This window comes from Peromyscus leucopus, chromosome 7 (assembly GCF_004664715.2).
Source record: "Peromyscus leucopus breed LL Stock chromosome 7, UCI_PerLeu_2.1, whole genome shotgun sequence".
NCBI classification, from domain to species: domain Eukaryota; kingdom Metazoa; phylum Chordata; class Mammalia; order Rodentia; family Cricetidae; genus Peromyscus; species Peromyscus leucopus.
Window position 1 is genome coordinate 51820753 of NC_051069.1, and position 15777 is coordinate 51836529.

The 15777-nt window shown below is 39.8% G+C and overlaps 1 protein-coding gene across 1 annotated transcript in view; it reads right to left on the reverse strand.

Annotated features, from left to right (window-relative positions):
- Positions 1-482: 482 nt before the first annotated feature.
- Positions 483-15777, reverse strand: part of LOC114687679 (zinc finger protein 317-like) — a 30372-nt gene continuing 15077 nt past the window's right edge. The window contains 9 exon segments of the mRNA XM_037207736.1: positions 483-2262; positions 2264-3541; positions 4959-5041; positions 7691-7714; positions 7717-7785; positions 8684-8810; positions 9319-9458; positions 10237-10417; positions 14915-14975. Of these exon segments, the coding sequence (XP_037063631.1) occupies positions 2188-2262; positions 2264-3541; positions 4959-5041; positions 7691-7714; positions 7717-7785; positions 8684-8810; positions 9319-9458; positions 10237-10267 (1827 nt within the window). The 5' untranslated portion in view covers positions 10268-10417; positions 14915-14975 and the 3' untranslated portion in view covers positions 483-2187.

The following is a 15777-nucleotide window of genomic DNA, read 5'->3' on the forward strand; positions in this document are numbered from 1 at the left end:
ACTCAACAGAGATCCACCTGGCTCTGCCACTCGATTGCTGGGATTAAAGGTGTGTGCCACCAATGCCTGGCTCTATTAAGTTTCTTAAATAGGGTTACCAGATGCCAGGTGAAGTAAGAAATAATGAGAGGTAGGGGGGTACTTGGATCAAACTAAATGTCTCAGTTCTAAGAAGTACTACCACAACTAATGTTTGACTGTATGATAGGGTTATGGGGATGTACTCTTGTAGTAACCTGAAGTACATCTATACACAGCTATCAATAGCACAGCACATGAACAACTTGAAAAGTCACATGAATACTTGACTTAAAGTACTTAAAAATCTGTACCTAATAATCCCAAGAATACTCACTAAAACTTTGCGTAAAAGTAGCAGTGATAAACTTTCCAGGAAAGGGGTATGGTTCCTGGACAGCATCCAACAGGATAGGAAACTCACTTCCAACCAATAAAGCAAACAGAAACAAATAACCATCCCATTATAAACTTGTAATCAATTTTATTTTTTTCTCAGGTAATAGAAATTCTAGATGTAATACATTGAGCACCAACGTAAATTCTTTCATAAGTCATAGTATAGATTAGAATCACAATAGAAATTCTAGATGTAATACATTGAGCACCAATGTAAATTCTTTCACAAGTCACAAGTCACAGTATAGACTAGAATCACTGTGAGTTCTCTAGAGTGACCTCTTTAGATTGGGTTTTCATCTTCAGGGTCACACAATGAATTAAAAAAAATCAGACTTTTTTTTTCAAGAGCTTTTTCTCAGAAAGCCACACAAAGACTTCTGTTTATCAGTCAATTGGCCAGGGTCATGGAATGTAGACAATACTAGTACATGAACAACTGCAAAAGATTTCTTAATGTAGCACCATTTACTAATCATATAAAACCATAATTCTTCTGCTGTAGGAGTTTAAAATGCATACTGGGGAAGCAACTAGAGATCTCTGTTATTGTTTTTGGAAGAAAGCCACAAGCAACCAAAGGATCTACATTAGGAAGCTTCATGCTTTGACCACAACAAATCTGATACATACTAAAAATACTCACATTACCCAGTGCATAGCACCACACAATTCTAAATATGCCATTGGTTAGGTTAAGTTTCCCAAAGGAAATTAGGATAGGAACAAAGCTACATACATATTGTTTGTGATGGGGCTCAGAGTTATTCAGAGCACCATAACCTTAAAAATAAAAAGATCAAGAAAACTAAAGAGCTGGACTCTGCTGTCATTACGAAAGACTTGTAAATACAACCCTACAATCATACACAAGGTGATTGTGGCTAAAGCATTTTCACAGAGTTAGCAATAGTGTAAGTTCTCACATGTTTCTGGAAAGAACTGCAAATTGCATTTTTTTTTTCTTTTAAAAAGCTGTAAAAATTTTCTCCTAATGTGAGTGTTCATAGGAATCCTAATAACCAAGGAATGAATAGTATTATTCTCAAACTCAGCACTATTATAGTAGTACACATAATTCTTTGACATGGATGACTTCTGTGTATCATAGGCTATTTTGGTAGCATCTCTGATGTCATCTTTCTATATGCCTGTAGCACCTCCCTCCCCTTTCTCAAAATCAAATCTTTCCAGACATCGACAAATGCCCCAAAGAGCAAAACTTCCCCAGGTTGAGAACCAATGCTGCCTGAAAAGATTTTCACAAACAGCATGTATGTCAGAATTTGAGTGCCACACAGCATTTCTGCCAGATGCCTTTTCTTTTTAAAAAGAACAAGCATCTTGGCTTATGAGCCAACAACAATAAACAGCTGGCCAGTTTGCTCACCTCTTTTTATGGACTTTTCCATGTTTCTTACTTCTGTGATTTTTCTCTTTACTCTGATTTCTGCCCTGAGGAACAAATGTGAGGTGAGGAAAGCTTCCCCTAGTCACTGTATTGATAAAGAACCATTCTATTGTGCCTACAAACTGTTGCTGACTTTAACACCAAATGCCCAAGCTGAAGATTCTCCAAGTTCTTGTGAGTTTGAGAGCATAAAGTATGCTGAGTTTCTTGATACTCAATACAAAATTTTTCCCATTCCCTGTTTTCTCACCGAGACCCCAAGTGCTGAACACCAACTCAAGTCTTCTCAATCTTTACACAAACTGGATTTTTCCTAATTTCCATATGATCCCTTGTGTTCATCAAGGATTTGTGACTTCTTAAACTTGCCAGGTTTCCTTTGCATCTGAGCACTCATTGAAGCCGTTTCCATATAGATGTGGAAAAGAGCTTCTCTCCCTGGTGGGTTTTCACATGACTCCTAAGTGATGAATGGTCACTGAAGGCTTTCCCACAAACAAGGCATTCATAGGGCTTTTCCCCGGTATGGATCCTCCGGTGTACATTAAGGTTGGAACCTATGCTGAAGGCTTTTCCACAATGGTCACACTCATATGGCTTCTCACCTGTGTGGCTTCTCATGTGTGTCTTCAGGGTGGATTGGTTCCTGAAGGCTTTTCCACACTGCCGACAGTCCACACGCTTCTTGACAAGATGGATGCTCATGTGCCTCCTTTGTGACAGGTAATCACCAAAGACCTTCCCACAGGAAGTGCATTCATAGCGTCTCTCTTGAGTGTGTATCTTTTTGTGTGCAGTGAGGTTGGAACTTGCACTGAAGGCTTTCCCACAGAGATCACAGCCATAAGGTTTCTCCCCAGTATGAGAGTTCATATGTGTTTTCAGGACAGACTGGTTTCGGAAGGTTTTCCCACACTGGTGACACTCAACAGGTTTCTTTACAATATGAATCCTCATGTGTTTCCTCCTTGATAGGAGGTCACTGAAGGACTTCCCACATTCTTTGCACTCATAGGTTTTCTCCACCATGTGGTTCTTCTTATGCAAATTGAAGTTGGACTTCCATCGGAAGGCTTTGCCACACTGTGTACACTCATAAGGCTTTTCCCCAGTGTGGTTCCGGACATGCTCCTTCAGGTGAGAGGGGTGCTGGAAGGCTTTTCCACAGTCCTGACACTCATAGGGCCTCTCTCCAGTGTGTGTCCGCTTGTGGGCGATGAGGTGGCAGCTCCTGCCATAGGCTTTGCCACACTCATCACATTTGTAGGGTCTTTCACCAGTGTGCACTCGCATGTGTATCTTCAGAGCAGAGAGGGTCCGGAAGGCGTTACCACACTGACTACAGTCAAAGGGCTTCTCTCTCAGGTGAGTTCGTGCATGGCTTCTTAGAGCTGAGGGGTCATTGAAGGCCTTGCCGCAGTTGCTGCACTCATAAGGCTTCTCCCCAGTGTGAATCCTACGATGCCTCGTAAGAGAGGTACTGGTGGTGAAGGCTTTCCGGCACTGGTGACACTCATGCATTTTTCTCCCATCACACAAGCTCATGTGCTGAGTCAGGTTAGTCCTGTTCTTGAAAGCAGCCCCACAGCTGTGGCGGTGAGAGGGCCTCTTGCTTGTGGACCTTCCTACTGGCTGAGTAAGGTGAGGGCTAATACTGAAGATTTCAAACAAATGGGTGAATTCAGAAGATTTCTCCAAAAGATGAGATTTTTCCTGTTGGTTAAGAGATGAGAGCTGACTTTAGCATTTATAACAGCCCTTATTTCATTTTATGTTTTTGGTGCTGATAGTTGAATCAAAGGCCTACCTGCTAAATACACAGCATGGGCTTTAGCATTAGTCTATAGGCCCAGCCTCTTTAAATATTATCTTTGAATAAAGTAGCACCAATAGAAATACATTACTATGACTGTGTTGAATAGTTCTATGGCAACTTGACACAAGCTAACACCATCAGAGAGGAGAGAACATCAGTTAAGAAAATACTTCATTAATATGGGGCTATAGGCAAGCATGTAGCACATTTTTTAATTAGTGATCAATGGAGGAGAGCCCAGCCTGTAGTGGGTGGTGCCATCCCTGGGCTGGTGCTCCTGGGTTCTTTAAAAAAGCAGGCTGAGCAAGCTTGGGGAGCAAGCCAGTAAGCAGCACCCCTCCATGGCTTCTGCCATCAGTTCCTGCCTCCAGGTTCCCTGTTTGAGTTCCTCTCTTGACTTCCTTCAGTGATGGACTATGGATGTAGTAACTCAAACTCTTTCCTCTACAAACTGCTCTTGCTTTTGGTCATCGTGTTTTATCACAGCAATTGTACCCAAACAAAGAGAATGACCAACGATGTCACTGTTCTTATTTCATTTGAGCTTTATCAAAGATAAAAAGCAGCTTGAGGTGGTGGTGGCACTCACTCGCAATCCCAATTCAGAAGGCTAAAGCAGAAGAATTCTGAATACCAGGCTCGTCTGGATTATACAACAAGATCTTGTCTTGTTAAAATAAATAAAAGCAGAAAACGTGGCTGCTGTGCCATTAGGCTCCATGCGTACTATATTATAATGCTTTTTTTATATGCAATCTTTGTTCATTGTTTAAAATAAAATTAAGCTCTATCACACATTATAGAAATATTTACTTATCTGAACTCTAAAAGAGAAAGTCTGGGGCTAGATTGGGATCCTGTCTAAACTGACAATATAGTGAGTCTCATTTTAATACTGATGGGTTGAATATCAAGATTTCAGCAATCCCAGTCCTAAACTATTTAAAGAAAAAAATAACTATATTAATACTGAACACATAGTAATAAAGTTATTTACATGTTTTACATGTATTGGGTATCATAGGCAATGTAACAATAATGTAGAGCATATAGCAAAATATGTACAGGTTCTATGCAGTCAATGAAAAGTGACATTTTATACAAAGAAACTATGCACTTTTCAAGCTTGGTATCCACAGTGAGTACACTGGAATCAGCTCACTGGAACTCAGGTACTAAGTTACAACTGTAACTTAGCACTATGGAACTCCTGTTTCCTCTAGAGTAGGTCACTTGACTAGTTCTTGAGTGAGCTGACTAGTGGCTGCCTTGGTTTCTCCAGAAAGACAAAAATATATCCTAGGAAAATCTTACCAATGTCACTCCATTAGATGTTTCTTCCTCAAAAATATCTTCCATAACAATGGACCATTTTATTTTAGCTGAAGTTTCCCAATCTGAAAGAAAAAAAAAATTGGAAAATTTGACTCATTCAAAAAGAAAGTGAGATGGTAATAATGAAAAGTAGACTTCTTTGTAAATTATAATGATATACAAGGAAAGGCGAGGCGAAAGGGAAGAACATACAAATGAATAAAATGATATAAATGTCAAATTCAAAGCTAAAGGAACACAGAGACAAAGTCTACAGATCAAAAGGTTTATGAAAGAGCAGATGGATAATAAGACAAAGAACACTTCCTTATTTCCTAGTTAACCTTATGTGCTCCCATATTAATGTTTTGAATGTATTTGTTCAAGAGTCTGTGTGGTAAAGAGTTGGCCTTGGTATAGTGATACTGACATGTCAGAACCTTTAAATGGGTGGGGTCAATTGTGAGGTAATTAGGTCACTATTACACTGTTCTTAGATGGAATCAATGTTGTCTTAGAAGGTTAATTACCTCCTGTAAGAGAAGGCTGTCTCATAAAGGCAGATATGATAACCCATGCACATGACTCCAACATTGAGGAGGGTTGGGCAAGAGAATCATGAGTTCAAGGCCAGCTTGGGCTACAGTGAAACCTTGTAAAAAAGAAAAATAAGAAGAAACAAATAGTGGACAGCTACATAACACCAGCACAGGTCTCTCTAGCTTTCTTGCTTCCTATTTCACAACGTGATATTAGTTTTGAATATGGTTATGCTACCATGCTGTCATGGATAATATTATTATTTACTTGCCTGGATTTAGTCTGACCATGGAAACATACCCTGGGTGTGACTATGAGAGTGATTCTAACTCTCCTCCACTGCTGGTGGGAATGCAAGCTTGTACAACCACTTTGGAAATCAATATGGCGTTTTCTTAGAAAATTGGGAATCAATCTCCCCCAAGATCCAGCTATACCACTCTTGGGCATATACCCAAGAAATGCTCAATCATACCACAATGGCACTTGCTCATCTATGTTCAGAGCAGCATTGTTTGTAATAGCCAAAACCTGGAAACAACCTAGATGCCCTTCAACTGAAGAATGGATAAATAAATTGTGGCACATAGACACAATGGAATACTACTCAGCAGAGAAAAACAATGACATCATGAGGTTTGCAGGCAAATGGATGGAATTAGAAAAAATTATCCTGAGTGAGGTAACCCAGACTCAGAAAGACAAACATGGTATGTACTCACTCATAGGAGGACACTAGATGTAAAACAAAGATGACTAAACTGCTACTCACATCACCAGGGAGGCTACATAGAAAACAGGACCCCAAGAAAGGCACAGGGATTGCCCAATGGCAGCGAAATGGATGAGATCTACATGAGCAAACTGGACGTGAGTGGGGGTAATGAAGGGCAAGGTTCCAGGGAAAGAGAGCTTAGGGGAGTGGGAGATCACAGCTGGACCAAGACCAGAGAGGGAGAACAAGGAAAAAGAGACCATGATAAATGAAGGCCCCATGGGAATAGGAAGAAGCAAAGTGCTAGAGAGGTCCACAGAAATCCACAAAGATACCTCTATAATAGACTACTGACAATGGTTGAGAGACAGCCCAAACTGACCTACTCTGGTGATAGGATGGCCAAACACCCTAATTGTCATGCTAAAAACCTCATCCAATGACTGAGGGGACCGGATGCAGAGATCCATGCCCCAGGTGGAGCTCCGGGAGTCCAATTAGCGAGAAAGAGGAGGTTTATATGAGCGAGAATTGTTGAGACCAAGGTTGGATAAAGCACAGGGACAAATAGCCAAAAGAATGGAAACACATGAACTATGAACCAATGGCTGAGGAGCCCTCAGCTGGATCAGGCCCTCTGGATAAATGAGACAGTTGATTAGCTTGATCTGTTTGGGAGGCATCTAGGCAGTGGGACTGGGACCTTTCCTTGGTGCATGAGCTGGCTGTTTGGAACCTGAGGCTTATGCAGGGACACTTTGCTCATCCTGGGAGGAGGGGACTGGACCTGCCTGGACTGAATTTACTAGGTTGAGCTGAATCCCCAGGGGAGTCTTTGCCCTGCAGGAGATGGGAATGGGGGTGGGATGGGGGGAAGGCGGGGTGGGGGAGGGAGGACAAGGGAATCCGTGGCCAATATGTAAAATTAAATCAAATTATAAAATTAAAAAAAATTTTAACTGAAGAGGGGGAAGATCCACCCTAAATGTGGTCTGTAGCATCCTACCAGACAAGTGGAGATGGAGGCAAGGCCTGAACAAAAAGGACAAAATGAGCTGAGTACAGCATTTCTCTCTCTCTCCTCCCTCCCCTATCTCTCTCTCCTCTGTCTCTGTCTCTCTCTCTTTGTCTCTGTCTCTTTCTCCTTTCTACTTCTGGGAGACAAATACTAAGTGATCAGTCACTTTACCTTCCTGTTGCCAGGTCATTCTTGCCATGATGGACTGAACCCTGAAACTGTGACCAAAAAAAACTCTTTCTCCCTCAAGTCACTGTGTGCCTGCTATACAAATGCAGGCTGTTTGGTTATTCATAGCTGGCACCAGGATAATGGCACCATGCTCCTGAATTGATACAAATGTGAGCTAAATAATCCTCCAGGTTATTTTGTAACAGAAACAGGAAAACAACAATGTATTCCCTCCACTCCAATCACTGAAGAGAGCTGACAGCCAAAATCACATCTGTGTTTACTCACCTGGAGAAGTACCCCATTGAATGTCCTCTCCTCCATCCTCAGCTCCTCTTCTTGCTCCAGGTGTGAGATGAGGCTGGGTTTGCCAACCTGATACCCTACTCACGGGGAAAGATACAAGTTGGAAGGAAGACCTTGCAGAGGACAACCCTTCCATTAGACTGGGGTCAACAATTTGGTCTTCAGGGTTTTCTGAAGGTGGACAGGCTGACTTAGGAGCAGCAAAATGATGGTGTCACATTTCTAAGGAACACAGTAAAAATCTTCCATAAAAACCAAACTCACATATACTCATATATTTTGCCATCCAAAAGAAGGAGGATTTTTTTTTTTTTGTTTTAAGTGCTGGGAATGGAAACCAAGGCCTTACATAATCTAGAAAACAACTCTACCAGTGAACTATACCTCAGACAAGAATGGAAACTTTTAAAGATAAGTTTTCATAATTTTAAATTTTATTTATTTTAATAAATTAATTTTTCTGTGTGTGTGCTTGCCCATATTCAGAGGTCACATGAGGTTATTGGGCATCCTGATCTATCACTCTACTTCATTCCTTGGAGAAAGAGTGTCTCACTGAACTTGGAACTAGGCTATTGTCCAATAATCTCCAGCAATTATTTTGTCTCCACCTTCCATATCTATGAAATTTACAGATGTTATCTGCAATGATAACCAGATTTGCATGTGGCTGCTAAGAATTTGAACTCAGGTAATAATAATATACAGTAAATCATCTTACTCACTGACCATTCTCCATCAACAAGAATGGGGACCTCTTACTTTAGAAACTTACGGTTAAGCTCAATCATATACTTGAAAACCTCCAAGCTCAAATGTAACAAACAGGTCCTACTACCAGAGAACCTATGAGGGTGGGTACCAGTTCTGCTTGTTCTTAACTTTGTTACAAACCCCATCAATGTCTTGGGTCAGAACAAGTACTAGATAAAACATCTTATCCCTAAACAAGTGAGGGAACGATGGTAGCCTTACCCAGTGAAGTCAGGTTGCTATAATTCTCCAGCATTACATCTTTGTATAGTTTTCTCTGGGAAGAATCTAGCAGGGGCCACTCTTTCTCAGTAAAATCCACAGCAATATCTTGGAATGTCACGGACTCCTGGAATACCATACACATTTGGGGTCAGTGAGCAACCCGCTCATAAGAAGACAACAGGGGCAGAACATGACCATGAGAGATCTGATATGTGACTTCAAGATATGGTCTGCTGAAGGTTTCTGTATATGTGTTGTAAGAATATTCCCACAGTGTCTCTTCCTTTTGAGGAGATCTTAATCAGTCTTACAGCTACAAATACAACTCTGACAAGAAGAAAATTGCTTTCATCTTCTAGGGCAGCTGAGAGCTTGTAGCTTTACTACCTTTCTGATTTACAGTTGATTCTGAGCACTATGCAAACATAAGAGGAACAACTTGCTTCATAAATCACTTCCTCTAACTTCCCTAGTGGTGATTACAGCCACTTAACTTTCCTTGTTGTCTTGGTCCTTGACCAGGCATTCACTGACCTGGATGAGTATCTAAAAGAGTTCCAACATGGAATGGTGGTGGTGCGGGTGTCCTAAAATGTACGTGTCCCACCCTTGGGCCTTGAAATGTTATGTACCTGAGAAGAAACCCGAGTTGGTGTATCAGGCTCTGGAGCACAGCAAGGAAACCAACCCAAATTCTGCTGACAGGAATGGTATTTTGAAGGAAGAGGAAGTTCTGATTCCTGGCTACCTGGAGAGCCCTCAGAGGACATAGCTAAGACAAGAAAATAAAATCCTTGAGGTTCATCTGTTCTCTCAGTAAGCATACTCAAAAAGCTCACACACACACACACAATCCACCCCATATACCCCTCTGCTTATTCACAAACAAGGACAGAAAAGAGGATGTTGGTGATATACAACCCTGAGCAGCAATGTATCCTGCACATGACTTGCTTAGGTCCATGTATGACTTCAGGTATTTTTTTTTTTTTAATTTTGGCATCTTTGCATAAATAAAATGACGTATCTTCAAGATGTGAGACTCATGTATAAACAAAAGATTCATTTATGCTTTACAGTTATACACATAGCTGAAGATCATTTTAGGTACTTTTCCAACACAGCTATTTTGACTGCAACCTATCATTTGAGGTAAGATATAGAATTTTCCATAAGTGGCATCATAGCTATCCTCACAAAGATTCAGAATTGGGATTTTCAGATTAGGGATGCTCAATCCCTAATGTCCCATTTTTCTCAGTGAGGAAACTGAAGTCCCAAGACGTAAAGCTGTTGCCTTTCTCAAATTTATCAAAACAATAGATCACATGAGGTGAAATTTCACCTTTACCTTCTTCACTATTTATGTCAACTATACACATGCTCTTCTTTGTCCCAAACCCACACATGCCCGTAGTCAGTCACATGAACTACCATCGTTCAGTTCACCCATCCTGGCTCAACAGCTTACATAGACACGTCTCCTCTATCTTAGGCATGGCCAGAGACATATGTGCTCATTCACTGAGGGCAAGAACAAAAGAACTCACCAAACGTGGGAGACAGACCCAGGGTAGCCATCCTTTGGGGGCACAGGCAACCTTAGCTGAATGTAGGAGTACGTGACGAGGCACCGCGTTTCACAGCTGACAACCAGCACAAGGGCAACTCTTTTGTTTCTTGTCATTTCCTTTTGACCCATAAGCTGTCTGATAATGGGCCAACATCAACCTACATAAAGAGAAACTCAAAGCATTTTCACTAACATCAGGAACAAGACAAGACTGCCCACTCCCTCCATACCTATTCAATACAGCACTTCAAGTCTTAGCTAGAACAATAAGACAACTAAAGGAGATTAAGGGAATACAAACAGTAAAGGAGTTAAAGGATTTTTTAACCACAGATGATATGATTTTATATATATATATATATATATATATTTATATTTATATTTTTTTTTTTTTTTTTTTTTTTTGTGTTGTGTGAGACCCTAAAAATTCCACCAGGAAATTCTGACAGCTGATAAGCACTTTCAGGAAAGTTGTAGTATACAAAATTACTACACAAAAATTAGTTGCCTACCTATGTACAAATACAAATGGACTGTGAAAAATATCAGGGAAGTAATACCTTTAACAATAGCATATATATCCTATATATACTATACATGTATATATGTTGGATTATAAATACAAAATATCCTGAATAATAAAAGAATTGCTGGAGGTACAACCATCCTCAATTCTCAAATTGTACCACAGAACTATAGTAATAAAAACAGCATGGTTTGCCATAAAAAGATACACTGATAAATGGAATCATATTTAACACTCAGACAAGTCCACACACCAATGAACACACGATTTTTAAAAAAAAATTGAAATACACTTTGGGGAAAAAAGACAGCATCTTCAACAAATGGTGCTGGTCAAACTAGATGGCTGCATACAGAAGAATTCAAACAGAACCATACTTTCCACCTGCACAAAACTTAACTCTAAATGGATCAAAGACCTCAACGTAAGGCCAGATATACTGAATCTGATAGAAGAGAACGTAGGGAATAGTTTTGAACTCACTGGTACAGAAGACTTTCTGAAGAGAACAAAACAACAGAAGCAATAAGAACAATTAATAAATGGAACCTCATGAAACTGAAAAGCTTATGTGTGGCAAAGGACACCATCCCTTGGAGAAAAGATTTTTACCAACTACACTTCTAACAGAGAGCTAATATCTCAAATATATAAAGAAGTAAAAGGAAAAAAATCCTGGACATCATGAAAACAAAAAACCCAATTTAAAAATGAGGTACTGATCTACACAGAGTATGTATTCTTAAAAGAGGACACACAAATGGCTGAGGAGCCCTTAATGAATGTTCAACATTATTAATCATCAGGAAAATGCAAACCAATACAACTTTGAGATTTCATCATACACCAGTCAGAATGGCCAAGATCACTATAATAAATGACTGCTCATGCTGGTGAGGATGTGGAGTAAGGGGGACACTCATCCATTTTGCTGGTGGAAATGAAAGCTTATACAACTATAATGGAAATCAATATAGTTCCCCAGGAAGCTGGGAATATATACCTTGAGATCCATTTACACAGCTCTTGGGCATATACCCAAAAGATGCTTCATCCTATTATAGAGACACATGTTCAACCACTCAAAATAGCCAGAAATTGAAACAGCCTAGATGTCCCCCAATAGAAGAATAGACAAAGAAAGCATGGTTTATTTACACTATGGAATACTACTCAGCTGTTAAAAAACTAATGCAATTTCCAAGTATATGGGTGAAGCTAGAACAAGTCATCCCGTGTAAGGTAACCTAGACCCAAAAAAGACAATTATGGTATGTATTCACTTATATGTGGATATTAGCTGTTAAATCTTCAATAAGCAGGGAACAATCCACAATCCACATAAGCACAGAGATTAGGTACTACAAGGGGAAGAATGGATCTCCCCAAGTAGAAAAAATAGAATAGATGGTCATGGATGGATTGGGGGTAGGTCTAGAACAGGAGGATCAAATAGGGAGAGGGAGGGAAGAAATATGAGGAGGGACAGTCAGAACTAAGGGCCATTTGAAGGGTCATGTCATAACCCAACACAGTAGAAGTTTTATAAAATATATACATGTATGAAAGTGATCTAAACGGAATCACCAAATAATGGGAGATAAACTTCAACCTGGCATCTCTCATCACCAAGTCAAGCTTCTAGTTCTGGGAATGGATTACATATAATTGAGTTTTTGACCAAAGAGACCCCATGGAAATATCTAAAGAATCCTGGCTATTTCCAAGGCTATTTATTGCTCTTTACAAACTGATGGTAGGGCTCTATTGCTGAGGACAACACCTAAGTAACTCATTAAACAGGGAGAAGTTGAGTGGGGCCCAACTATAGCCTTAACCCCTACCGACTAGTGTTCATGGTACTGAACGTACTCTGCCCGCTATCAAACAAGACAGGTCAACACCAAGTCAGCTACAAATCCTAATGGTGTCCTGTGTACAAGCTGTGCTAGCACAATAGTGGCACAAAACTAGTGGGAGCAACCAACCAATAAATGACTGGAACTAAAACTCACTCCATGAGAGGAATATATCCCTGATGTTGCTTCAGTGGCCAAGAACCTGAAATTGCACAGGCAGGAACATAGTGGAACACCAAGTACTATTCTTCTTCTGATAGAATGCAACAATAAAATGACTTCTAAGGACATTCTGTTATACTCATAGATCACTGTCTGCACAGTCATCATCAGAGAAGCTTCTTCCTCTTGTGACAAGGACAAATACAGACACCCTCAATGAGCAGGAAGCGGGAGATTTTGGAACACTCAATCTTAAATGAGATACCTCCATCAAATCCCTCCCAACAGGATTGAGGGAATCCTGTGGAAGAGGAGGTGAAAAGACTGTACCAGACAGAGGGGCTGGAGGACACCAAGGAAACAAGGCCTTCTAAACACGGCAGACCAATGCACATAAGAACTCAGAGACTGTGGCAGCATTCATAGGGCCTATATGGGTCTGGGCTTGATGGAGTCTCAGCACTGAGAGGGAAAGTGGACACAAGCTCCATCTGTAACCAAGAAGCTATCTCTAATTGACAACTGCTTGCATAAGAAATATTAGTTTTCTCCAATGGAGTCTCACTGGAGAAACAAATCACTCTTAAGGGTAGGTGAGGCAGTATTGTGTTCCCCAAAATATTGTGCACCCTAATAAACTTATCTGGGGTCAGAGGCAGAACAGCCACAATATTAAACATAAAGGTTAGGCAGTGGTAGCACACACCTTCAATCCTAGCATTCCAGAGGCAGAAATCCATGTGTTCAAGGATACAGTCAAGCATGGTGACTCATGCCTTTAATCCCAGAAAGCAAGCCTTTAATCCCAGGGAATGAGGCAGAAAGCAGAAAGGTATATAAGGCGTGAGGACCAGAAATTAGAAGCATTTGGCTGGTTAAGCATTTGGCTGGTTAAGCTTTTAGGCTTTTGAGCAGCACAGTTCAGCTGAGATCCATTCGGACATAAGGACACAGAGGCTTCCAGCTGAGAAGTTGGCCAGGTGAGGTTAGCTGTGGCTTGTTCTATTTCTCTGATTTTTCAGAGTTCACCCCAATAAGTGGCCTCAGGTTTGATTTTATTAATAAGACTCTCTAAGATTCCTGCTACAGGCAGGCCTCAGGGCCAGCAGTAGATAACCAACAGAAAATGGAACAAAAAGAAATAGTAAATATGATTTAAAAAAAAACTGCCAAAAATTCATAACAATGTTAAACTTAGGGAAACTTAGAAGATTCAAAATAATGGTCTTTAACAACATGAAAAATGACTACAGTATACACAGAAAAGTCAAAGGAACACAAGAGGGCTAGAAAGAAATTTGGCATGTATAGACAAATAATCTTCCTTCCTTCCTTCCTTCCTCCCTCCTCCCTCCCTCCCTCCTCCTCCTCCTTCCTTCCTTTCCTTCCTTCCTTTTTTTTCTTTTTCTTTTTCAAGACAAGGTTTTGTTTGTGTAACAGTCCTGGCTGTCCTGGAACTCGCTCTGTAGACCAGGCTGTCTCAGACTCACAGAGATCTGCCTGACTCTGCCTCCCAAGTGCTGGGATTAAAGATGTATGTCACCACTCCCAGAAACAAATAATTTTTCAATAAGAGCACAAAGCAATCCAATACCTAAGGACCTTTATGATCACTGTTTAGAAGATTTATTCATTTCATTATTTGAAAAAGTAAGGTGACCTTTATTTTCATTACAGACACAAAAATGGTTCTAAGTTAAAAAACAAATCACTAAAAAGGTTTTCTTTTTAGTGATTAATTATGCACCAAGTATACAACACCAAGAATACAATCAGAAAGATTATCTTCCAATAAAGATTGTCTTCAACAGCTTGAAGAATTTAGGTTACTACATGTGTAGTCCCAGATACTAAGGAGGTGAAGGCAGGAGAGAGAGAGCAGGTAAGATGGGGAAGGAGAGACAGAGGAAGGGCAGGGATAGAGGAAAACAGAGGAAGAAGAAAACAATTTAAAGGAGTATGCAACAGGTGTGATACGGAAAGGTGTGAAATATTAACCAGTCTTCAAAGGAATGAAGTTCTGATACACGCTCTGACACACGGAAGTAGACAATTGTGCTAAAAGACATTAGCAAGGCAAAGAAGGGTAGATGTGTGATTTTACTTACATGAGGTTCATGAAGTCAGATTCACTCATGAAGAAAAAAAGCAGAGTGTTTTCACCAGGGGCTGTGGAGAAAGCAAGGGAAGAGTTACTCTTTACTGAATTCCCAGTTTCAGTTTAAAATGATAGGAAAGTTCAAAAGTTACATTGGGGAATGTAGTCCATTGTGAATGTATGGACCACCTCTGAACTGAACAATAAGGGCTAAGTATTTTTTCATTTCATCTCAAAAAAATGACTGATTGATTTTTATGTGTATGAGTGTTTTGCATGCATGTATGTATGTGCCATGTGTTTCTGGTGCCTGTAAAGATAAAAAAAAAAAAAAAAAACAAAAAAAAAAAAAAACAAAAAAACCAGTGTCATATCCCCTGGAACTGGAGGAATGGTTTTGAGTTGCCACAGGGTCTTGGGAACCAAACAAAAGTCCTCTGCAATATCAAGTGCTCTTACCTGCTGAACTAGACCTCCTAACACTTATTTTTATCTCAATACTTAAAGTGTTAAAAACTATTGCACAGAAGGATAACTAGAGATAGCAATAAAAAAATTTATACATTTTGAAACCTAGAAGAAAATGTTTTAGGCATTTTTGCAATTACTACAAATGTTTAAAGAAATATTTATTTCAACTTAAGTATTAATTCCCTTCATTGTTACCCTGACGATATGTACAATTTTAACTAAATATGAGAATTTAAAATTAATTTTTTGAAGTTACAATGTAATTACATTATTTCCCCCTCCTTTCAATCCCTCCTGCATAAACCTGCATTCTTCTTTCAAATTTATATGATGCTTTATAGGTAAAAAATCTAATAAACCACATAAATTGACTTAAAGACAAAAATCACATGATCACCTCAG